The sequence below is a fragment of the Dendrobates tinctorius genome, unplaced genomic scaffold, assembly GCF_039654945.1.
Source record: "Dendrobates tinctorius isolate UK_male_01 unplaced genomic scaffold, ASM3965494v1 ptg000082l, whole genome shotgun sequence".
In the NCBI taxonomy this organism is placed as follows: domain Eukaryota; kingdom Metazoa; phylum Chordata; class Amphibia; order Anura; family Dendrobatidae; genus Dendrobates; species Dendrobates tinctorius.
In genome coordinates, this window is record NW_027361750.1 from 6,656,841 (window position 1) to 6,681,895 (window position 25,055).

Below are 25,055 nucleotides of genomic sequence, written 5' to 3' on the forward strand. Positions count from 1 at the left end.
CTCAGGCCCATTGTAGATTACACCTCAATATAACAGGCTGAAATTGGATGGTGTATAAAAGGTCTATATAGGACTGGGAGAATTTGAATCTCCCTACAGACTTGAGGACACTGAACTAATATCTCAGGCCCAGTGTAGATTACACCTCAATATAACAAGCTGAAATTGGATGGTGTAGAAAATGTCTATATAGGACTGGGGAGAATTTGAATCTCCCTAGAGATTTTAGCAAGCTGACAATGATGCTCTCAGTCCCAAGTATGGCAGCAGGCAGCCTAATAAGCAGGACTGCTGCACACAAAAGTGTGGAAAAATGAACGCTTGGTAACTGGGCAAAAAAAGAGGATGAAAAGTATTTTTGCTTTTAAAAAAGCAGTTTGCACAGCAGTGTGAAAACAGCAATGCAGCCATCAGGGAGCCTTATAAGGCAGCCTAATAACCAACAGAGCTGATGCACCAAAATATAGCCTCCCCTTGCACTGCACACTAACTGGTGTGTTGTACAGGCAAAATCGCTAGCAGCAGAAGCAGCTTTTTGTATCTTCTTCCCTGCCTAACGCTCTCCCTACAGAATCAGCAGCAGCAGCAGCTCTCCCTATTCTGAGATCAGCAGCAGTAAGATGGCGGTCGGCGTGCACGCCCTTTTATAGCCCCTGTGGTGCCACACAAAGCAAGTCAATCACTTGCATGCCCTTCTCGAAGATGGTTGTGGCCGCTGCCTATGTGATCGCATTGCCCATAGTGTGTGTCCTCCATGATTGGCTGAAAAAGGGCGCTGGAAGCATCTTTTGAAACGCGACTTTGGCACACTGGTCGCCGACCTCGTGGCCGACCTCACGCTATGGTCGGGTTTCGTTTCATGAAACCCGACTTTTGCGAAAGTCGGTGACTTTTGAAATTGACTGACCTGTTTCGCTCAACTCTACTACTAGGTAATAACCATGCACAGTGACCAAACTTTTGCATTGGCCCATTTTACTTTTTCTAGCTGTGGTGGAGCTTGCTGGCTGCTGTGGAGCAGGGTCCCAGGATCACTGCTGCCGGACGCTTCTGACGGTGGCGGAGGCAGGAGTCAGGACAATGGCTGCGGGTCCCAGGCTGGTACAACAAGGTTTTTGGTGGTTCGGGGGGGGGTCTACTGACATTTTATGAGAGCTTGAAGCCTTGTATTTTCCATACTGTTCGCGGTGGACTCTGAGAAAATGGCCACTGGAGGCGTCATATGTGCAGATTGAGATCTTGTCACTGAGATCTTGGCTCCCAAGATCTCAATTGCGCATGCACCGCCTCCGGTGGTCATTTTCCCACAGTCCACAGCATTAGAAAGTGTGGAAGGTGCAGGGCTTAGGCTGTCACAAAATATCAGCAGAGCCCCTGCAGTACTGAACACTGCGTCATACCAGCTTGGGTCCCGCAGCCAATGTCCTGTCACTGCTGAACACCCTATCCTACCAGCCTGGAGCACACAGCATCCCCTGTCTCTGCCAGCAGAAATCCTGCCAGCTGGGACCCTGCTCCACCATCACTGCCCCCCAGGTAAGCTACCGCAAAAGAGGATTATAATACACACCATTTTATTAAGAAAAATATTTTTCCATTTTCCTCCACAAAATTTGTGGTGCATATTATAAACTGGGTGCGTCTTATAATCCCAAAATACGCTATATATTTTTTGCCTAAAATACAAAGGAAATGTGTCATCTTTAACTTTACGCCTTTTAGAGATCATTTCATCTTCAACCAACAAGCACTGTATAGACAAAGTCTATAGCCAGTGAGCTGCTTACCACAGAAATGGTGGAGTTGGACTACCAGGCACATGCTGCTGTGTCCCAGCATGCTGTCCTTAAATTATATGGCAAACAGCTACTGACAGATTCCCTGTAGTACTTATTAACATTTATTGTTTTCCTGCCAATTGATTCAACCATGAAATAAAAGTATTTTCCTACTGCTTTCTTGGTAATGATTCCGCACCAAGGGTTTTTGTTGCTCACCATTGTTTTTTATTTTGTTGCAATACCACTATCTTCCTCCTTCTTTCCATCTACCTAATTTAAGGGTTATGAGCGGCTTGTAGAGCGAGGGCATGTAGTAATTACAACACTATCTTACAACTTGCAATAGAGGGGCATGCACTCAGGTATGAATAAAGACTATGTTTCCGAAAGGAGAGGAGCCATCATTGTTGTCATAGTTTTTCTACACTAGTAATCCTAGCCCACAGTAAGCCCTGAACGCATCAAAACAAAGTTGTTGCACATAGATGGACAAGATAAAGAAAATAAAGTTTTCAGAAAACAAATTTTTAATAAGTTGGTAAAAACTCTATCTGGCAGCAGTCGCTACACATTGATGAAACCTGCGCAATGCAGTTCCTCTCGGTGTCTACACCCGGCCATCACTAGAGATCAAAACAGCTGATCAGGTGTCTGCCCCCCACCAATCTGATATTGGTGACCTACTGTATCCCATGGACACAGATTATTGAATTACTTTTACTATTATTTTCTTTAAGATAATTTATTTGATGTCTTTATATGAAGCTCGTAAATGGTATGTGTTACATATTATAGTGTGTGAGGGATTGACTCACTCAGCTGCCTGCAGAGGTAAACTCAGGAACGCCTCTTGTGGTATCTCACTTGCTGGTTTATTAGAGCTCAGCATAAACCGTAGCAGGGTTGAATAAAGTAAATGTGACCTATCTGGTCTAAATAAGAAAACAAAACAAAGATAAAGTCAAATAGAGTCCTTTTTCTGCAGGATTCACCCGCAGGTAACACACAAAGTCCTTAGCTCCTCCTGGGGCCACTTTTGGAGTCTTTCCTCTCCAAACACACAACACAGACAAAATAAAAATCAGTGGCTGTACATTTAACGTCCCTTGTGGTGGAGATATGGTGAAATGGTCTTACCTACTCACCTACAAACCCGTCCCATAACATGGCTGATTAACTCCTTCAGCAAATAGCATGCTGCAGAGAAACTTATGTTTTTTTCCAGATCACAGAAGAAAGCAATCTTCGTGACACATACAGTGGGGAAAAAAAGTATTTAGTCAGTCAGCAATAGTGCAAGTTCCACCACTTAAAAAGATGAGAGGCGTCTGTAATTTACATCATAGGTAGACCTCAACTATGGGAGACAAACTGAGAAAAAAAAATCCAGAAAATCACATTGTCTGTTTTTTTTTTCATTTTATTTGCATATTATGGTGGAAAATAAGTATTTGGTCAGAAACAAGCAATCAAGATTTCTGACTCTCACAGACCTGTAACTTCTTCTTTAAGAGTCTCCTCTTTCCTCTACTCATTACCTGTAGTAATGGCACCTGTTTAAACTTGTTATCAGTATAAAAAGACACCTGTGCACACCCTCAAACAGTCTGACTCCAAACTCCACTATGGTGAAGACCAAAGAGCTGTCAAAGGACACCAGAAACAAAATTGTAGCCCTGCACCAGGCTGGGAAGACTGAATCTGCAATAGCCAACCAGCTTGGAGTGAAGAAATCAACTGTGGGAGCAATAATTAGAAAATGGAAGACATACAAGACCACTGATAATCTCCCTCGATCTGGTGCTCCACGCAAAATCCCACCCCGTGGGGTCAGAATGATCACAAGAACGGTGAGCAAAAATCCCAGAACCACGCGGGGGGACCTAGTGAATGAACTGCAGAGAGCTGGGACCAATGTAACAAGGCCTACCATAAGTAACACACTACGCCACCATGGACTCAGATCCTGCAGTGCCAGACATGTCCCACTGCTTAAGCCTGTACATGTCCGGGCCCGTCTGAAGTTTGCTAGAGAGCATTTGGATGATCCAGAGGAGTTTTGGGAGAATGTCCTATGGTCTGATGAAACCAAACTGGAACTGTTTGGTAGAAACACAACTTGTCGTGTTTGGAGGAAAAAGAATACTGAGTTGCATCCATCAAACACCATACCTACTGTAAAGCATGGTGGTGGAAACATCATGCTTTGGGGCTGTTTCTCTGCAAATGGGCCAGGACGACTGATCCGGGTACATGAAAGAATGAATGGGGCCATGTATCGTGAGATTTTGAGTGCAAACCTCCTTCCATCAGCAAGGGCATTGAAGATGAAACATGGCTGGGTCTTTCAACATGACAATGATCCAAAGCACACCGCCAGGGCAACGAAGGAGTGGCTTCGTAAGAAGCATTTCAAGGTCCTGGAGTGGCCTAGCCAGTCTCCAGATCTCAACCCTATAGAAAACCTTTGGAGGGAGTTGAAAGTCCGTGTTGCCAAGCGAAAAGCCAAAAATATCACTGCTCTAGAGGAGATCTGCATGGAGGAATGGGCCAACATACCAACAACAGTGTGTGGCAACCTTGTGAAGACTTACAAAAAACGTTTGACCTCTGTCATTGCCAACAAAGGATATATCACAAAATATTGAGATGAAATTTTGTTTCTGACCAAATACTTATTTTCCACCATAATATGCAAATAAAATGAAAAAAAAAACAGACAATGTGATTTTCTGGATTTTTTTTCTCAGTTTGTCTCCCATAGTTGAGGTCTACCTATGATGTAAATTACAGATGCCTCTCATCTTTTTAAGTGGTGGAACTTGCACTATTGCTGACTGACTAAATACTTTTTTTCCCCACTGTATCTCCCCTCATATACCGTACCACAAGTATGATAACATTTTACAACTTCAGATTCCTATTTTACCCAATGCCATTAATGGGTTGTTTATGTTCCATGCCTCATATGAAGATTTATGTTATGATGCCACGTAGGACTATCATGATTTCATTGTGCAATTGAATGGATGGAATTTGTTTTTAGTTCTTTTTTGATGCAATGTTGTATGTGATGTTCCTAGTTCTAGTCCTCCGCATCCAGATTATGCATGAACACAAATAGTTAGGAATAGAAATCCAAACGATTACTCATGGAAATTATTACTTGCAAGCTTTAATAAGGCATCATTGAAATGTAATCTTGGATGTTTATATTCCAGAGGACCTTGATGATCTTCGAATGGAAGGTGTTACCAGTCTTATGCCATCTGGAAGCAAATTTAGCCAAGGTCGTAGCACTTACACCACTGAACCTCAAGCAAAAGTCACTCTAAACATCTGCTCAAGGTGTGCAAGGTAAACATAGTAGATAGCATCTGGCAGAACAGCATTACTTGTACCATGAAAAACAAATGATTTCACTCCAGTATATTATGATCTTTTTTTCTTTTTAAGCATTTGTTCTTACATTTTAACATGTTCATGGCACTTGTAAAGTTGTTTTTAGGTAATGATTGGGAGTTCGATCTTTACGGCGTATGAACAAAACAGAAAAAAATACAACTTAAAAGGGTATTCCCATCCCAATATGTAGTATGTGTAATAATAATAATATTAGCAAATACCACCAATTAGAAATGTAGTATAGTTCATCTGATTCACTGTGTCTCTTTACTCATGCAGGCATTACAGGACCTTAGGTATCCATAGTCTATAGTGACTAGAGATGAGCGACTTTGCCTTTTTTAGGGTCGAGTCGGGTTTCATGAAACCCGACTTTCTCAAAAGTCGAGTCGAACGAAATCGGCCGACTATAGGGAAAAGTCGGGAAACACGAAACCCAATGCAAGTCAATGGGGAGAAAAGTCGGTAGTGAGTGGAGGACTGTAAACACACCTGGCATGAATTTTAACCCCAGAGGCGGCAAAATCTCTCTCTCTTCTCTCTCTCCCTCTCCCTCTCTCCCTCTCCCACTCCAGCTACGCTCCCGCTACGCTATGCTACGCTTCTCGCATTGGCTGAAAAAAGTCACGTGCAAGCATTTGGCGAAACCCGACTTTGACGCTTGGGTCGCCGACCACATGGCCAACTTCACACTGTGGTCGGGTTTCGTTTCATGAAACCCGACTTTGGCGAAAGTCGGTGACTTTTGAATCTGACCGACCTGTTTCGCTCAACTCTAATAGTGACAGTTTGCTAGTTGCTAGTTGTCGTAACCATAGATACCTAAGGTCCTGCAATTCCTGCCCATGAGGAAAGAAACATAGCGAATCAGAAAAGCTATCCTACATTTTTTACTGGAAGTATTTGACAATATTATTAATATTATTCCTGCTACATATTGGCTATACATATGTGAATAATCTAGGTGTAATGGGTGGAAGCAGCTAATTGTCAGCATTTGCAATGGCTCATAGGTGCCGTCATCTGGTTTATAAAAGTATCCATCAAATTCCAGTCTTTGCCCTATTTTCCATAATGCATGCAGATATGCTGGAGCACCCTGAGCGCTCAGTGTACGAATGTAACTTTGTCTAATTTCTGTACCTCGTATTTACTTCCTCCAGCTTATTCTTTCCTATTGTGCTAAACGTGGAAGTGTTAGTGTTTGTGCTTACTCCGATAAATCGCGCTACTTTGTGGAGATAACTGGTGACTAAGGCCCCCGTCACACATAGCGACTAGTGTTGAGCATTCCGATACCGCAAGTATCGGGTATCGGCCGATACTTGCTGTATCGGAATTCCGATACCGACTTCCGATATTTTTTCAATATCGGAATTCGGCATCGGAATCGGAAGTTCAGTTGATTGACGGCCTGACGTCATCATGATGCGCGGTGTGTGCGCATCATGATGCGCCGTCATTTCGGGCCTTCCGGGGGTCTCTGCCGGCCTGCCGGGGGGCTGTGCCGGCCTGCCGGGGGGCTGTGCCGGCCTGCCGGGGGGCTGTGTGGACTGCCCGGGGCCTGTACCGGCCTGCCGGGGGGCTGTGCCGGCCTGCCGGTGGTCTGTGCACCCTGTGGGGGTCTGTACCGGCCTGCCGGGGGGCTGTGCCGGCCTGCCGGGGGGCTGTGCTGATGTCCGGGGGTCTGTGCAAGCATCGTCCGATGGGACTACAAGTCCCATCGGGCGATGCCTGCTACCATGACAGTGATTGACACATTAGCCAATGATGGGACAGTAGTAGTCCCATCATCCGGCTAATGTGTTAAATGTTAAAAAAAAAAAAATAAATAAATAAAAAAAAAATACTACATACATACTACATGCATGCTACATACATACTACATGCTACATACATACTACATGCTACATACATACTACATACATGCTACATGCATGCTACATACATACTACATGCTACATACATACTACATACATGCTACATACATACTGCATGCTACATACATACTACATACATACTACATATATACTACATGCATGCTACATACATACTACATGCTACATACATACTACATATATACTACATACATACTACATACATGCTACATACATACTGCATGCTACATACATACTACATACATACTACATGCATGCTACATACATACTACATGCATGCTACATACATACTACATGCATGCTACATACATACTACATGCTACATACATACCACATACATACTACATACATACTACATACTACATATATACTACATGCATGCTACATACATACTACATGCTACATACATACCACATACATACTACATACATACTACATACATACTACATGCTACATACATACTACATATATACTACATGCATGCTACATACATACTACATGCTACATACATACCACATACATACTACATACATACTACATACATACTACATGCTACATACATACTACATATATACTACATGCATGCTACATACATACTACATGCTACATACATACCACATACATACTACATACATACTACATACATACTACATGCTACATACATACTACATATATACTACATGCATGCTACATACATACTACATGCTACATACATACCACATACATACTACATACATGCTACATATATACTACATGCATGCTACATACATACTACATATATACTACATGCATGCTACATACATACTACATGCTACATGCATGCTACATACATACTACATACATACTACATGCTACATACATACCACATATATACTACATACAATACATTCATACAATACATACATAGACATACAGTACATATAACATAGAGTAACATACTTACCAATACTTGTCACATTGTTCCCCGAAGCCATTGTCTTTTCCGGGATAAATATTAACATAACAAACCACAAAAATACTCACCCACGATCCGAAGCAGTCCACGAGTGTGTCCCACGACGATCTTGGGTAGAGAACTGCAGCATCAGATGATGCTGCCGTTCTCTACGGGCTGCAGGAATCCAATGACGGAAGGTAGGTATCCTTCCGCACTGTATTCCTCCGCCACTTAAAAAAAAAAAAGTCCCTAGTCTCACTTTATGCCATTGCTGAGTGGGAATTTCCCACACAGCAATGGCATAAAGTGAGACTAGGGACTTTTTTTTTTTTTAAGTGGCGGAGGAATACAGTGCGGAAGGATACCTACCTTCCGTCATTGGATTCCTGCAGCCCGTAGAGAACGGCAGCAACAGCTGATGCTGCAGTTCTCTACCCAAGATCGTCGTGGGACACACTCGTGGACTGCTTCGGATCGTGGGTGAGTATTTTTGTGGTTTGTTATGTTAATATTTATCCCGGAAAAGACAATGGCTTCGGGGAACAATGTGACAAGTATTGGTAAGTATGTTACTCTATGTTATATGTACTGTATGTCTATGTATGTATTGTATGAATGTATTGTATGTATGTAGTATATATGTGGTATGTATGTAGCATGTAGTATGTATGTAGTATGTATGTAGCATGTAGTATGTAGCATGCATGTAGTATATATGTAGTATGTATGTAGCATGTAGTATGTATGTAGCATGCATGTAGTATATATGTAGTATGTATGTAGCATGTAGTATGTATGTAGCATGCATGTAGTATGTATGTAGCATGCATGTAGTATGTATATGGTATGTATGTAGCATGTAGTATGTATGTAGCATGCATGTAGTATATATGTGTTATGTATGTGGTATGTATGTAGCATGCATGTAGTATGTATGTAGTATGTATGTAGCATGTAGTATGTAGCATGCATGTAGTATATATGTAGTATGTATGTAGCATGTAGTATGTATGTAGCATGCATGTAGTATGTATGTAGCATGCATGTAGTATGTATATGGTATGTATGTAGCATGTAGTATGTATGTAGCATGCATGTAGTATATATGTGTTATGTATGTGGTATGTATGTAGCATGCATGTGGTATGTATGTAGTATGTATGTAGTATATATGTAGTATGTATGTAGCATGTAGTATGTATGTAGTATGTATGTAGCATGCATGTAGCATGCAGTATGTATGTAGCATGCATGTAGTATATATGTAGTATGTATGTAGCATGTAGTATGTAGCATGCATGTAGTATATATGTAGTATGTAGCATGTAGTATGTATGTAGCATGCATGTAGTATATATGTGTTATGTATGTAGCATGTAGCATGCATGTAGCATGCATGTAGTATATATGTAGTATATATGTGGTATGTATGTAGCATGCAGTATGTATGTAGCATGCATGTAGTATATATGTAGTATGTATGTTGCATGTAGTATTTATGTAGTATGAATGTAGCATGTATGTAGTATGTAGTATGAATGTAGCATGTATGTAGTATGCATGTTGTATGTATGTAGCATGTAATTTTTTTTTTTTTTTTTTTTTTTTTTTTTTACATTTAACACATTAGCCGGATGATGGGACTACTACTGTCCCATCATTGGCTAATGTGTCAATCACTGTCATGGTAGCAGGCATCGCCCGATGGGACTTGTAGTCCCATCGGACGATGCCTGCACAGACCCCCGAAGCCTGCACAGACCACCGGCAGGCCGGCACAGCCCCCCGGCAGGCCGGCACAGCCCCCCGGAGCCTGCACAGCCCCCCGGCAGGCCGGCACAGCCCCCCGGCAGGCCGGCACAGCCCCCCGGCAGGCCGGCACAGCCCCCCGGAGCCTGCACAGACCACCGGCAGGCCGGCACAGACCACCGGAGCCTGCACAGACCCCCTGGCAGGCCGGCACAGCCCCCCGAAAGGCCCGTACAGACCCCAGAGAGGCTGTACAAGGGCAGGAAAGGGTTTTTCTTATTCCGATACCGGAAGTCCCATAGACTTGAATGGGACTTCCGGTATCGGAATCGGCGATACCGATACTTTTTTTAAAGATCGGCCGATACCATCCGATACGATACTTTGAAGTATCGGACGGTATCGCTCAACTCTAATAGCGACGCACCAGTGATCCCGACAACGATATGACCTTGTCAGGATCACTGGGGTGTCGCTACATGATCGCTGGTGAGCTGCCAAACAGGCAGATCTCACCAGCGATCAGGACAAGTGACAACGCGGGTAACAAGCGACGCACGTCGCTTAGTTACGCCCTGTGTAACTTAGATACCAGTGTGCTGGCGCTGGGAGCTGGTATCCAAGGTAAACAGTGGGTTTCTAAGCGCAGTTTACCTTGGATATCGGCTCCAGCTCGCTGATCGATGGTCTCCCGCCTGCCACACGCAGAGATGCGTGCTGGCCAGCGGGAGACCAGCGATCAAAAAAATGTCCAGAGTTTTCGAGCACGATCAGCCATACCTGGCGGGGGGGCCAGTTGCTGATACATGTCACACACAGCGATATCACTGGGGAGATCGCTGTTGCGTCACAAAACTTGTGAATCAGCGGCGATCTCGCTAGTGATCTCGCTGTGTGTGACGGGGGCTTAAGGCCACATTCACACGTTCAGTATGCAACAGTGCACTGACAGAGGAAGGCTAGCTGCTCTTAATAGGGATTGCACAGACTAGCTTTGCCGCTTGGTTTAGCATGGCACAGTGAAACTTGGCCTTTACCCTTTAACCCTGTACAGGGATCTGGACATATGCATAACTCCCTGGGTTATGTGTACAGACAGGATGATGGCACAGCCAGTGGAGCAAGCAGGCAAGGTAAGGCTGTGTTCACACATTCGGTATTTGGTCAGTATTTTATATCAGTATTTGTAAGCCAAAACCAGGAATAGTTGATAAATACAGAAGTGCTGACGTGTTTCTATATTATACTTTTTCTCTGATTGTTCCACTCCTGGTTTTGACTTATAAATACTGGTGCAAAATACTGAACGTGTGAACATGGCCTTAGAAAACAGATGATACTAGGATGCACTAATGGAAGAAGGCTCTGGGCAACGTTCTCCTGTAAGACCTTGAATTCTGGCATTCATGTGGATGTTACTTTGACACATACCTGTCACGGTCACGTTTGTCTGGACGCAGTGAGTACCGCAAGGCGAACCCATATGACACACGTGACCCTGGATACACCGCCTCCAGTGGGGCGAATTTAAATAATAACACGTGCAGCTGGATACACCGCCTCCAACTGGCGAATTTAGATATTACACGTATATATAAAGTATTCTGGAAACCCCGCCTCCAGTAAGGCAAATTTAAATAATAAAGGGGAACCTGGGTAACATTAACAATGGTGGGCCCTGCAATAGGGAATGGGGAAGTGGAGACCTCCTGTACTCCCCTGAGCCAGTGTCCCTGCACTCCTAACATTCCCTAACACACCGGCCGACGCACAGGAACCTAAAAACCCTAGCTCGCCCTGAACCTAAACTCTCACTAAGGAATTGGTCGGTGCGGAAACTAATCCCACCACTGCACTAAACACACATGAGGGAAAATGACAATACAGGGGAAACACCACTTAGCTTTGCTCTGTTGCGTACGCTCCTAGCAACAGAGCCCACCACCTGTGTGCATCTTCTCCTCCACCCGAATCCATCACCATAACTGGATCCTTCACCATAGTGCAGCCTTGGAGCACAGTCCACCACCAATTGCAGAAGTCCAGTAACAGAGTCACAAAGATGAGTTCAGCTCCTGCCCAAAAAGTCAAGCATGCTTGAGTCCAGCTCTCAGCAACCAAGTCCCGCATGCTGAGTGTAACTCTCACCATCATCGCCACTCCACCAAGCCATGCAAGCACCTCCTGCTGACACCGTAAATTGCGACTCCACCACTCCATGCCAGCCCTTCCTGCAGACCACATAGCTGCCACTCGTCCCCTCTGGCTGGGCTGCGCAGGACTCATGTTCAGCTCCTTCTTTCACCCAGGCCTCCTTGTGAGTGACTAACACACAATATCACCAACAGTGATTGAACACACCTGGCTCCCTTTTATAGAGCCTCACACCTGATTTATAATTAAGTGAACATTAAACCAAAGAAACTAAAGTGCACTACCGCTCACCACCACCGGGCGACTTAGAATGAACGACACCACGTGTAATAATTCTAATGGCCACCAGGGGCAATCACATCACTTTGGCACCTAGCCAAAGGAAAAAAAGTTCACTTATCCATTTAAACTGTCAGATCCACACTGGATCATGACAATACCTAAAGACAGTGTCGGACTGAGGTGCCAAGGGCCCGCCAGTAACATTGACTTTGGGGGGACCACTTTTCACCTGCATACAAATATCACACTACCCTCATTCACAAATTTACCTCTATCTCTATATAATAATAAACTGGATAATTTGTTGAATGAGTGATGATATACTGCAGTTTTCTGTACAGAGTGAATCAAGTGAATTATGCCAAGTATTGAACATACAAAGGGGTTGGGGCCCAGATCTGCACAGGGGCCCACCAGTGGATTCCCCTGTTATCCTATGGGCCAGTCCGAGCCTGCCTAAAGATTATTGCCGACCATGTACACCCCTTTTGGCATTGGTATTCCCAAATGGCAGTGGGTTCTTCCAACAGGACATGTCCTACTCTTGATGATGTGCAAGGTGGTTACAAGTGAAATAAAGAACACATTTATTAAAGCTTGGCTACTTCATTGATGTGTGTTGTTGCACATTTTTATTTCACTTTTTTTGGCCATAACCTGTGCCACTACCATTAGGGTCAGTGATAAGGGCAGACAGCCCAGGCAGCTGCCTAGGGCCCCCGCTCCCCTAGGGGCCCCCAGCTAGTGGCACATCACACAGCCACTATGGGGCCCCTGTGAGGCAAGGGGGCCTGCCTGCCTCCAGCACCGACTCTCCCCGCCGACGCATTGAACTATACCGGCGTCATAGATGCCAGTACAGTTCAAAGCAATGATGGAGGAGAGAGTGTCAGCTGATGCTCCCTCTCCCATCATTTCCCTCTCTGCCTCTGAAACACAGCGGGTGCGCAATGACGTCTTATCATCGCACACTCACTGTGTGCCAGGCAGAGCAGGAGACAGGAGCCGGGAGCAGCGCAGCCACGAGGAGAAGGTGAGGAGTGTTTTTTTTCAATGTAACAGTACTGGACTGTGGGGCCATTCTCTGGGGGGGGGAGATATGCAGGCTGTGCTATATACCATGGTGCTGTGCTATCTAACATGTGGGGCTGTGCTGTATACCATGGTGCTGTGCTGTATACCATGTGGGACTGTGCTGTATACCATGTGGGACTGTGCTGTATACCATGAGTCAGTGCTATATACCATGTGGGACTGTGCTATATACCATGTGGGGCTGTGCTATATACCATGTGGTGCTGTGCTGTATACCATGTGGGGCTGTGCTGTAAACCATGGTGCTGTGCTGTATACCATGTGGGGCTGTGCTGTATACCATGTGTGGCTGTGCTAGGCTTTGCTATATACCATGTGGTGCTGTGCTGTGTATACCAAGGTGCTGTGCTGTATACCATGTGGGGCTGTGCTGTATGCCATGTGGGGCTGTGGTGTATACCATGTGAGGCTGTGCTATATACTATGTGGGGCTGTGCTATATACCATGTGGTCTGTACTATATTCTATGTGGGCTGTGTTATATACTATGTGGATGTGTTATATACCATGGGGGTACATTATACATTATATTCTATGTGGGAGGCTGTAGTATATAATATGGGGGGCTACATTATAATCTATGGGAGGTGGGCTGTATTATATTCTATTTGGGGCTACATTATATTCTATGGGGGGCTGTATAATATTTATTATATTCTCTGGGGGGTGATCTCATCATACTCTATAAGGGGACTACATTATACTATATGAGGAGGCTACATTGTATTCTATGGGGTGCTGCATTATATTCAATGGGGGCTAGATTATATTGTATGGGGGCTTCATTATAGTTTATGAGGGGCTATATTATATTCTATTGGGGCTGCATTATACTATATGAGGAGGGCTACATTTTAACATTTTATTCTATGGAGGGGCTGCATTATACTACAGTATATGGGGGGCTGCATTATACTGAGGGGGCTGCCATATATTCTATAGAGGGGCTGCATTATACTATATGAGGGGGCTGCATTATATTTTATGGGGGGTTACATTATATTCTGTGGGGTGGCTGCATTATACTCTGGGGTGGCTGCATTATGCTCTATGGGGTGGATGCACTATACTATATGTGGGCTGCATTATACTGTATCGAGGACTATGGGGAATACATTACTTTATACTATATGAAGAACTATGAGGTGCATTATACTATGGGAAGTGAATTGTACTACATGGATGACTGGCGGTGCATTATACTATATGGAGCACTATGAGGAGTGTACTATACTATATGGAGGACTGAGCAGTGAATTTTAATATATGGAGGAGTTTGTTATATTATATGGAGGACTGAGTGTATTTTAATATATGGAGGGCTATGAGGAGTGTATTATACTATATGGAGGACTGAGGAGTGTATTATACTATATAGAGGACTATGGGGGCACATTATATTATATGGAGGACTATGGGGTGTAAACTGTTGGTGTGCTGCTGATAACATGATACTGTATGGGGACAGATTGATCCATTAGTGATTGTTCTGTTCCCATCATTCTTTCTCAGATGGTGGAAAGAGGCCGGGAAACAAGTGTTGAACGACTTCAATATTGTCGATCACACTCGTTTAGCGGCCTGAATTCAGCGCATGTAAATACAACCGAAATGGTTCTGTGTGATGTGCAATATATTAGCATTTGGGGCCCCATTTTAAACTTTGCCTAGGGCCCCACTTTGCCTAAAACCAGCCCTGACTACCATTAACTGGTTAAAATCTTGACACTTTTTATATGCCAGAGCTTGTGTGGCATAGAGTTGTGACTTTCTTTTTTCTGCTGATATAGACAAAAGAGGGCCCTGTGCCCTATATGCAACCTTTGCACTCTAATAATGTCTGTGATATAAGCAATTGGCAGGGTTGGAAGTAGAATTGGACCACAACACCTCTTGGACCGCTGTGCGGCTGCAAAGTCTGCTCTAATTTATATCCGCCCCTGGGCCCTTGGGAATTCTGTCAGGTAGGAGGTTTGCAGGGCTTTGATGTGGCTGCTAGGCTTCGGTCCTGGAAATCTTTTTGATAATCTCTAGTCGTAAAGAACATACGTAACTTCATATTTTGTTCTGGTCTGATATACGACAGAGGGACCTTTTGGCTTCTCTCTGAATCTCCCTAATCCACCATTTTACAATGTAATTGTAAGGAGCGTCAGAACGAGGTTCCATTGGCTTACATTGTAAAAGCCACTTATTTTAATATAAGAAAAATATAGATGAGAGTGCTTCTGGAACTAAAACCTCTGTACTAGTACTGGCATTATCACCATGCAGTGGCCCTATAATGATAATATTAGTGCTAGACCAGTGCTCTGCAGGCCATATACAGGTACATCTCACAAAATTAGAATATCATCAAAAAGTTAATTTATTTCAGTTCTTCAATACAAAAAGTGAAACTCGTATATTATATAGAGTCACTACAACCAGAGTGATCTATTTAAAGTGTTTAACAAAAATAATGTTGATTATTATGGCTTATAGCCAATGAAAACCCAAAAGTCATTATCTCAGTAAATTAGAATACTTTATAACACCAGCTTGAAAAAATAATTGTAAGATCTGAAATGTTGGTCTACTGAAATGTATGTTCACTAAATGCACTCAATACTTGGTCGAGGCTCCTTTTGCATCAATTACTGCATCAATGCGGTGTGGCATGGAGGCGATCAGCCTGTGGCACTGCTGAGGTGTTATGGAAGCCCAGGTTGCTTTGAAAGCAGCCTTCATCTTGTCTGCATAGTTGTGTCTGGTGTCTCTCATCTTCCTCTTGACAATACCCCATAAATTCTCTGTGGCAGGGTTCCCCAACTCCAGTCCTCAAGGCCCACCAACAGATCATGTTTTCAGGATTTCCTTAGTATTGCTCAGGTGATAATTGCTTCACCTGTGCAATACAAAGGAAATCCTGAAAACATTATCTGTTGGTGGGCCTTGAGGACTGGAGTTGGGGAACCCTTCTCTATGGGGTTAAAGTCAGGCGAGTTTGCTGGCCAATCAAGCACAGTGATACTGTTTATTTTAAACCAGGTATTGGTACTTTTGGAAGTGTGGACAGGGGCCAAGTCCTGCTGGAGAATGAAAAATCTTCAAAAAGCTTGTTGGCAGAGGGAAGCATGAAGTGCTCTAAAATTTCCTGATAGACGGCTGCGCTGAGTTTGTTCTTGATAAAACACAGAGGACCTACACCAGCAGATGACATGGCTCCCCCAAACCATCATTGATTGTGGATACTTCACACTAGACCTTGGAAATCAAGGTCCCAGAGTCTGGAGGAAGAGTGGAGAGACAGACAATCCAAGCTGCTTGAGGTCTAGTGTGAAGTTGCCACAGTCAGTGATGGGTTTGGGAAGCCATGTCATCTGCTTGTGTAGGTCCACTGTGTTTTATACAAGTTAGAGGATGTATCATTATATGGGTATGTTCACATGACCGATGTCTCTACATTCAAGAAAAACTTATTCTGATCAGACTTCGATAAGAGTTTGATCAAATTGGCATCAGTTTTTCTCAGACTTAGGCTGGTTTCACATTTGCGTTAAAACAACGCTGCGCCCTGCGCCGTTAAGCCCCGCCCCGAGCCGGCTCCCTGCCCGCCCCATCCGGGATCACCGCCTACTTTCGCATTTGCACGCATGCGATCGGCGCACCCTATCTTTAGCATAGGGTGCGCAGATCGTGCGCTGCCAGTGTGAAAGTAGCGCGCTGCGCACTTTTGACGGTACGCCGTGCGCGCCGAAATGCAGCATGTTGCATTTCGGCGCGCACGGCGCACCGTCAAAAGTGCGCAGCACGCTACTTTCACACTGGCAGCGCACGATCTGCGCACCCTATGCTAAAGATAGGGTGCGCCGATCGCATGCGTGCAAATGCGAAAGTAGGCGGTGATCCCGGATGGGGCGGGCAGGGAGCCGGCTCGGGGCGGGGCTTAACGGCGCAGGGCGCAGCGTTGTTTTAACGCAAATGTGAAACCAGCCTTAGAGAGAAAAAATAAAATTTTCTTCACCTTCTCCATTCTGTGAAAATAGGACCACACTCGAATGTCATCCAAGTGCGGTCCGATTTTTTTCACAGACCCATACTCATGCATTGTCGATTTTGTTTGTGAGTCGCCCTCCCAGGGCTGTGGGGTACTCGGTACCGGGCCGTTGTAAGGGGGATGTGTCACAGCAGCGGTGACCCGGTCCGTGGCCCTGGGCACCCAAGCAATGGGGAGATGTAGCTATTGGTAGAATAGTTCGTGATGCCACCCGTGGTGTTTGGCAAATGTGGTGTTAGGCCAACGCTGCATACAGATCCGCTGGGACTGATGGTATGTGCAGCTTAGATGGTAAAGGTCCCCACAGGTGGAGCTGTAGTCCCAGGGCAGTGTAGATGTAGCTGGCACGGGGATGTAGCAGTGCCATAGGGAACAGACAAGACACAGCGGTTGTAGTTTCTGTACCTTTACTGAGTATATGCAGTCCAGAGTCCTGATTACAGATGGTATTGGAGCAGGTTAGCCTAGAAGCAGATCAGGATTCTCTCTCAGCAGAAGGGCTGTGCAGTCTCCTTCCTAGCGCTTTGTAGTGTGAAGCACTCCAGTACTTAGTTACTCTGAAATGCCTCTCTTCATATGTTCCTAGAACTTTACTTGTATGACAGACAGCTGTAGCCTCTCTCGGGGACTCCTCTCCTGAGTCCTGGCTCTCTATTCAGTTGCTGTTGTGTCCCAAGTCTATGATGAGAGCAGGGCATTTACAGCCTCCTACTCCTCTGGTATCTGTGGTAGGACTATTAGTAAACGTACCACCGTGGAGACCAGGCTCCAGTCTTTGCGCTCTAGTGGTGAGGGAGCTCTCCTCCCAGAGCTCAACCTCCACCCCGCTCCACACGTCTGCACACATGGACCTCCTCACACTATCTCACTACTCCTTCCTCCTGACCCTCAGAGAGCACTCTGCTCCTCAATCCTGGTTCAGAGCTCCCCCTGCTGGCCCGGAGTGGAACTGTGTTGCATGCATTAGGTTAACTGCTGGAGAGACCCATCACTGCTTCCAAGCCTGGCATTACCCTCCCCTGGAGGAAGGCAAAGCCAGTGTGGTGACCATACTCCTGGGGGTGCCACATTCCCCCCTAGTGCAAGTCAGCACTCCTGGGCTGAACAAAAACATAAAAAACAATATAGAAACATTTTAACAGTAATAGTTGTACAAGATTTGAAAAAGAGAAAAATGTACAAAAACCAATTGCTGCAAAAATAGTCCTATGATGACAAGTCCAACATCAATGTCCATGGTCCATTTGTGGCAATTGGTAAATATATACAAAGAAAGTTTTTAACCACACACAAGTCCTGTGGTTCAGTGTCCATGAACAAAACTTAGCAATTTCCAAGGAAACACTTACTGTAGGTACAAAACTTAGAAAACAGTTACATATTTACATTCAATTTCAATATTCACATTTTCTTTAGATACAGAACCTAACTGGTAGTACACCCTGTGTGGTACGAGTGGATCTGCGTAACACTGGTGCTGTAGTGGGCCTTACTGTTTGTCTGGTTCTAACTACCGGGGTGGTGTGTAATGCTCTAGATATGCTTCTAGTAGTTCTACATGGCACGGGGACACTAACTGGTCTGTGAACTCTTGGACTCATCACGGGCACTACAGGTTCACCACTGGCAGGCCGAGGGTTCTCTGACTCCACTGCTGGTGTGGCCTCTGTTGCCTGATTTCCTCGATCTTCAAGGTCTTCTTGAGTCCTATTCTCCTGTGCTTCTACTTGGAGAAATAACAACACCGGCACTACGATTGCATCATTAACTCTAGTCCAATTCGCAGGGAACTCTCCCAGCACTGTACTGACTGTCTTTTCTTCCTTTGCAGGTGGGATGTTATCTGATTCTCCCGCTTTCTCTTTCAACTGATCAGGGCATAACTTCAAATGATCTCTGGATACCGCTGCTGAAGTCTCTCTTCCATCTTTGCTAACAAGGCATACTTTGGTATTATCGAAGTTGGAGGGCAGAATGGTGTAAGGTTCCTCTTCCCATTGATCGTCCAGCTTATGCAGTCTTCTTTTTCTCTTGAGAACTTGTTCTCCCGGCGAAAAAGGAACAGCAGGTGCATTTTGGTTATAAAGTCTCTCCTGCTTCTGCCTTGCCTGAGCCAGACTCTTCTCCACACACTCCTGTACCCTTCTGTACTGCTGCTGCCTCTCCTTGTCCCAGTCAGCATCTGGTGATGTTACTTCAAGCGTCAGGATTCCCATGTCCAAGTCAATAGGCAGCTTACCAGGCCTTGCTCTCATCAGGTACGCTGGAGTACTGTTGGTAGAGTTCACTGGGATATGGTTGTAGAGATCTACCAGATCGGGTAACTTTTCTGGCCACAGATTTCTCTCCTCCAAGGGCAATGACTTCAGTAAATCAATCACTACCTGGTTCATCTTCTCGCACATGCCGTTGATCTGTGGGTGATAAGGTGTTGTCCAGATCTTCTTACACCCATATAAGTTGCAAAATTCATGGAACACTTCTGCCTCGAAAGCTGGACCTTGATCTGTCAGCACCCTTTCAGGATAACCATGTGGTCTGCAGAAGTGCTGCTGGAACGCTCTGGCTGCGGTCCTGGCCGTTAGATCTTTGACAGGCACAACCACCAGGAATCTTAAATAGTGGTCCACTATGGTAAGGGTATAGAGGTAGCCTGACCGGCTTGGAACCAACTTCACATGGTCCAGGGCTACCAACTCCAGTGGCTGTTTGGTGATGATTGGCTGTAGGGGAGCTCTCTGGCTGTCTCGATGCTTTCTGCGCAGGTTACATTGTCCACACTCCCAGCACCACCTCTCAATGACTTTTCTCATGCCAGTCCAGTAGAACCTCTCTCGAAGCAAGGTTTCTAACTTCTTCCACCCGAAGTGTCCAGCTCCATTGTGGTATGCTTCCAGGATCATTGATGCATCTCTCTTCGGGACTACCACCTGCCAGACCAGTTTATGTGTGCGGGCATTGATACTCCTCCGACACAGCTTCCCCTCATATATGAACAGCCGACGTTTCTCTTTCCACAACTGCTGGGATTCTTCAGGAGCATTCGAATCTGGGCGTGAGTCAGCTTGTAGCAGTAGCTCTTTCACCAGACGGACTGCAGGGTCCTTATCTTGCGCTTCTGCCCAGTCATGATGGGACAATGGGTTCAGAGTGACTTCCTTCAATCTAGACCGCTTGTTTCTCACTCCCTGAGCACATTGGGCCGCAAGTGGCCGGTGAAAGGGAGGCAACTCTATCTCTTCGAGAGCCTCAGGGTCTTCTCCTGCATCTAGCAGATTAGGCATTCTGGACAGCGCATCAGCATTGGCATTCTTGTGCCCTGTCCGGTACTTGATGGTAAAATCATAATTGGATAACCGAGCCATCCATCGCTGCTCCAGTGCTCCTAGCTTGGCAGTGTCCAAGTGGGTCAACGGATTGTTGTCCGTAAAGATTGTAAATTTGGCCGAAGCTAGGTAATGCTTGAACCTTTCGGTGACAGCCCAGACTATGGCAAGGAACTCCAGCTTGAAAGAACTGTAATTATCAGGGTTCCTCTCAGTGGGACGCAGCTTCCTGCTGGCATAGGAGATCACTCTGTCTTTTCCATTCTGTACCTGAGACAGTTCTGCTCCTAATCCCACGTTGCTGGCATCTGTGTACAGCACAAAGGGTCTGTCATAATCTGGGTAGGCCAGAACTTCGTCACTTGGGAGAGCCATATTAAATCTCCAACTCTTCAGTCCATTGAAATGTGGAATTCTTCTGCTTGCCTTTCTTGGACTGCCCCACCAGAAGGTTTTGCATCGGGGTGGCTATTTCAGTAAAGCCTTTGATGAATCTCCGGTAATAACCTACCAGTCCCAGGAATTGGCGTACCTCATGGAGGTTGTTGGGCATCGTCCAGTCCCGGATGACTGTGACCTTGTCAGGATCTGGTGCCACACCTTCTGCACTGACCATATGACCGAGGTACTGTACTTTAGGCTTCAGGAGATGGCATTTTGCAGGCTTCACTTTCAGGCCAAAATTGGACAAAGCTTCAAACACTTCAGCCAGGTGTTCCAGATGCTCTTCATAGGTTTTGGAGAAAACGATGACATCATCCAGGTCCAACAGGACTGTTTCAAAGTTCATGTGTCCCAGGCAGCACTCCATCAGCCGTTGAAACGTTCCTGGAGCAATGCAGAGTCCAAATGGCAAATAATTGAACTCACAGAGACCCATCGGAGTGGTAAATGCGGTTTTCTCCTTGTCTGCCTCTGCCACGGGAACCTGCCAATACCCACTGGTGAGATCCAATGTGGAAAAGTAGTTAGCAGTTTTAAGTGCAGCTAATGACTCTTCAATTCTAGGTAATGGGTAGGCATCTTTATGTGTGATACTGTTAATTTTCCTGTAATCAACACACATTCTCATAGTACCATCGTTTTTCTTTACAAACACTATTGGGGCTGCCCATGGGCTACAACTGTCCCTAATGACCCCAGCTTCCTTCATCTCTTTCAACATACTCTTAGCACATTGGTACTGTGTTGGGGGTATATGCCTGTACCTCTCCTTTATTGGTTGATGGTTTCCAGTGGGGATATGATGTTGCACCCCTTTTGCCTGCCCAAAATCTAGTGGGTGTTTGCTGAATACCCACTCATACTCTTGTGTCACTCTGCAAACCCCATTTCTCTGGTATGAAGGTGTAGAGTCAGTTCCCACCTGCAGTTGCTGGCACCACTCTTCTAGCTGCTTCACAGGGCCATTGTCCTCCACCGGATCGGATGAGACCAAAGGCTCTGCTGCCTGCAATAAGTTGTTATTAACAGTGAGCAGCTTAGCAACTGTGGCGTACCGAGGTATTGTGGCCTCCTCCTCCCCACAATTCAAAAGGCGTACAGGTACTCTCCCCTTTCGTACATCAACCACCCCTCTGGCTGTCAGGACAGTGGGCCTGCTATCCGAATATACTGGCTCTACCAATGCCTGGTAATCCTGCCCTCTGAGACCTATGGCTGCCCGACACCATATCAACATTTCACCCCAGGGGGGTATTACAATGGGGAAGGCATCACTCACTCTGACGCTGCCAATCTCTCCGCCAGAGAGTTCTACCTGTTGTCTTTGCATCAGGGCTCGGATCTCCTTCTGCAGGACTCGTTCACCGGAACCAGCAGTCTCAGCCACCTGTTGTAACAAGACAATAACCTCGGACAGACAGTTTTCAATTACATTTGTACCAAGAGTCATCATGGGATTACATTCACGTCGGTCAATATCAACAACTATCAGACCTTGTGATTTTAGCTCCACCCGCCCCACTTTAACAGAAATTTCCTTGCATCCAATCTGCGGCAAGGTATGGCCATTACTAGCAACTACAGTTAGTTCATCAGTGGGGCCACGGGTGAGTTCAGAATCAGCCCAGTGCCTCTTGTACAAAATATACGGCATAGTGGTCACCTGGGAGCCAGTGTCCAGCAAAGCGTTCATGGGGATGCCGTCAATCACCACAGGAAGGATCGGTCTCCCTCCCACATACTTGGCTCTCCAGTTCCTTGGGCCTGGTGATTCTACTCCTGGGGGTTGGCCCTCTGCCCCAGGGGTTGCTCGTTTAAAGGTCAATACCTTGCAAGATGACCTGCCTTGTAACAGCGGTGACAGATGGGACGTCCGTCCTGGTCGTAGCGATCGTTGTTCCTTCCTCGAAGTGGCAGGGTTCTCCTCCTCCGGAGCCACGGGACATCCTCTGGACTGGAAGCAAGCTGGACCTTTTCTTTGGAGGAATCCTGCAGGGACTGCACGGTTCTGGTGAGTGCAGCCATTCCTTTGGTCAGCTCCTGGACCTGAAGACGCAGCTCCTCTGTTGGATCTTTATCCAGGGTCTGGGCATCAGCCTCCACAGGGATGGAAGGAAAGGATGTAGCTTCCTGATGGTAGGTGATCGCTGGGCGCCTAGGGGGTGCTGGACAGCTGTCAGAGGATTCCTGCAGTACCCGGATAGCCCTGTCCTTAAACTCAGCAAAGTTCAAATCAGGGTTTTGCAGGGTAATGATGCGTAACTGTCCTCTGTGGGTACTGGACAGGAGTCCTTCGATGAACTGCTCCTTTAACAATTTGTCTTCTTCTTTCACACTGTCAGAGTCAACTTGTTTAACTGCTCACAGCGCCTCCTGCAGGTTAAGGGCATAGTCCCTGATACTGTCCTGCGCCCTGTTTACAGCCAAAGAACCGCATCTTAATTTCAGCTGCAGTGCGGGTGTCAAAAGTGCTTCTCAGCTTGGCCAGGATCTTTGCAACAGTGTCTTTATCATTGTCCTGCCAGGCTTTCACTTCTCTCTGCGCTGCACCCGTTAGCTGTCCAATCAGGATATTCACTTTCTGGTCTTCAGACAGAGGGTAAACTTTAAACAAGCTGCACCGTCTCTCTTTAAATTCACTCAGGGTATGCGACTCACCCGAGTACTGCGGTAGCCAGGCCGCTCCCGGTATGTAGGGCATGGATAGCGGCATTATGGGGACTGCTGCGGCTGCCGCTGCATCGCCGTTTGGCGCGGACATCTTCTCCCCCCCAGTTAACGTTAGCCAGGGCCGAGGGTTACGTGAGCTTCGCAGGCCCGACGCTCCGGACTGTAGGCCTCAGCTTCTCCCCCTCTCGCGCGGCACTTCTCTTCTTCGTGCTCTGCAGCAGGCTCCGCCCACGAAGGCCGCCCCTCTTTCTTCCCGCACGCGCCAAGCAGCTCGGCAATGGCGGTTTCTGGCACCAAATTCACACAGTTCACAATCACAGTCTATGGCACATGGGACCCGGGGATACCGGGCTCCGTAATCCTGTTCGTGACGCCAAATTGAGTCACCCTCCCAGGGCTGTGGGGTACTCGGTACCGGGCCGGTGTCAGGGGGGATGTGTCACAGCAGCGGTGACCCGGTCCGTGACCATGGGCGCCCAAGCATTGAGGAGATGTAGTTATTGGTAGAATACTTCGTGACGCCACCCGTGGTGTTTGGCAAATGTGGTGTTAGGCCAACGCTGCATACAGGTCTGCTGGGACTGATGGTATGTGCAGCTTAGATGGTAAAGGTCCCCACAGGTGGAGCTGTAGTCCCAGGGCAGTGTAGATGTAGCTGGCACGGGGATGTAGCAGTGCCGAAAGTGTAGGGAACAGACAAGACACAGCGGTTGTAGTTTCTATACCTTTACTGAGTATATGCAGTCCAGAGTCCTGATTACAGATGGTATTGGAGCAGGTTAGCCTGGAAGCTGATCAGGATTCTCTCTCAGCAGAAGGGCTGTGCAGTCTCCTTCCTAGCGCTTTGTAGTGTGAAGCACTCCAGTACTTAGTTACTCTGGAATGCCTCTCTTCAGATGTTCCTAGAACTTTACTTGTATGACAGACAGCTGTAGCCTCTCTCGGGGACTCCTCTCCTGAGTCTTGGCTCTCTATTCAGTTGCTGTTGTGTCCCAAGTCTATGATGAGAGCAGGGAATTTACAGCCTCCTACTCCTCTGGTATCTGTGGCAGGACCATTAGTATCCGTACCACCGTGGAGACCAGGCTCCAGTCTTTGCGCTCTAGCGGTGAGGGAGCTCTCCTCCCGGAGCTCAACCTCCACCCCGCTCCACACGTCTGCACACATGGACCTCCTCACACTATCTCACTACTCCTTCCTCCTGACCCTCAGAGAGCACTCTGCTCCTCAATCCTGGTTCAGAGCTCCCCCTGCTGGCCCGGAGTGGAACTGTGC

At 46.2% G+C, this 25,055-nt stretch overlaps 1 protein-coding gene across 3 annotated transcripts in view; it reads left to right on the forward strand.

The window, feature by feature from the left end:
• The window catches only part of CUNH8orf34 (chromosome unknown C8orf34 homolog), a 967,955-nt gene that overhangs the window by 263,324 nt on the left and 679,576 nt on the right, over positions 1-25,055 (forward strand). For 2 of the 3 annotated variants that reach the window (XM_073583858.1, XM_073583860.1), the window contains exon 8: positions 5,003-5,138. In XM_073583858.1, coding sequence (XP_073439959.1) covers positions 5,003-5,138 — 136 coding nt within the window. The remainder of the gene's footprint in view (positions 1-5,002; positions 5,139-25,055) is intronic. The other variant, XM_073583859.1, reaches the window with a different exon arrangement.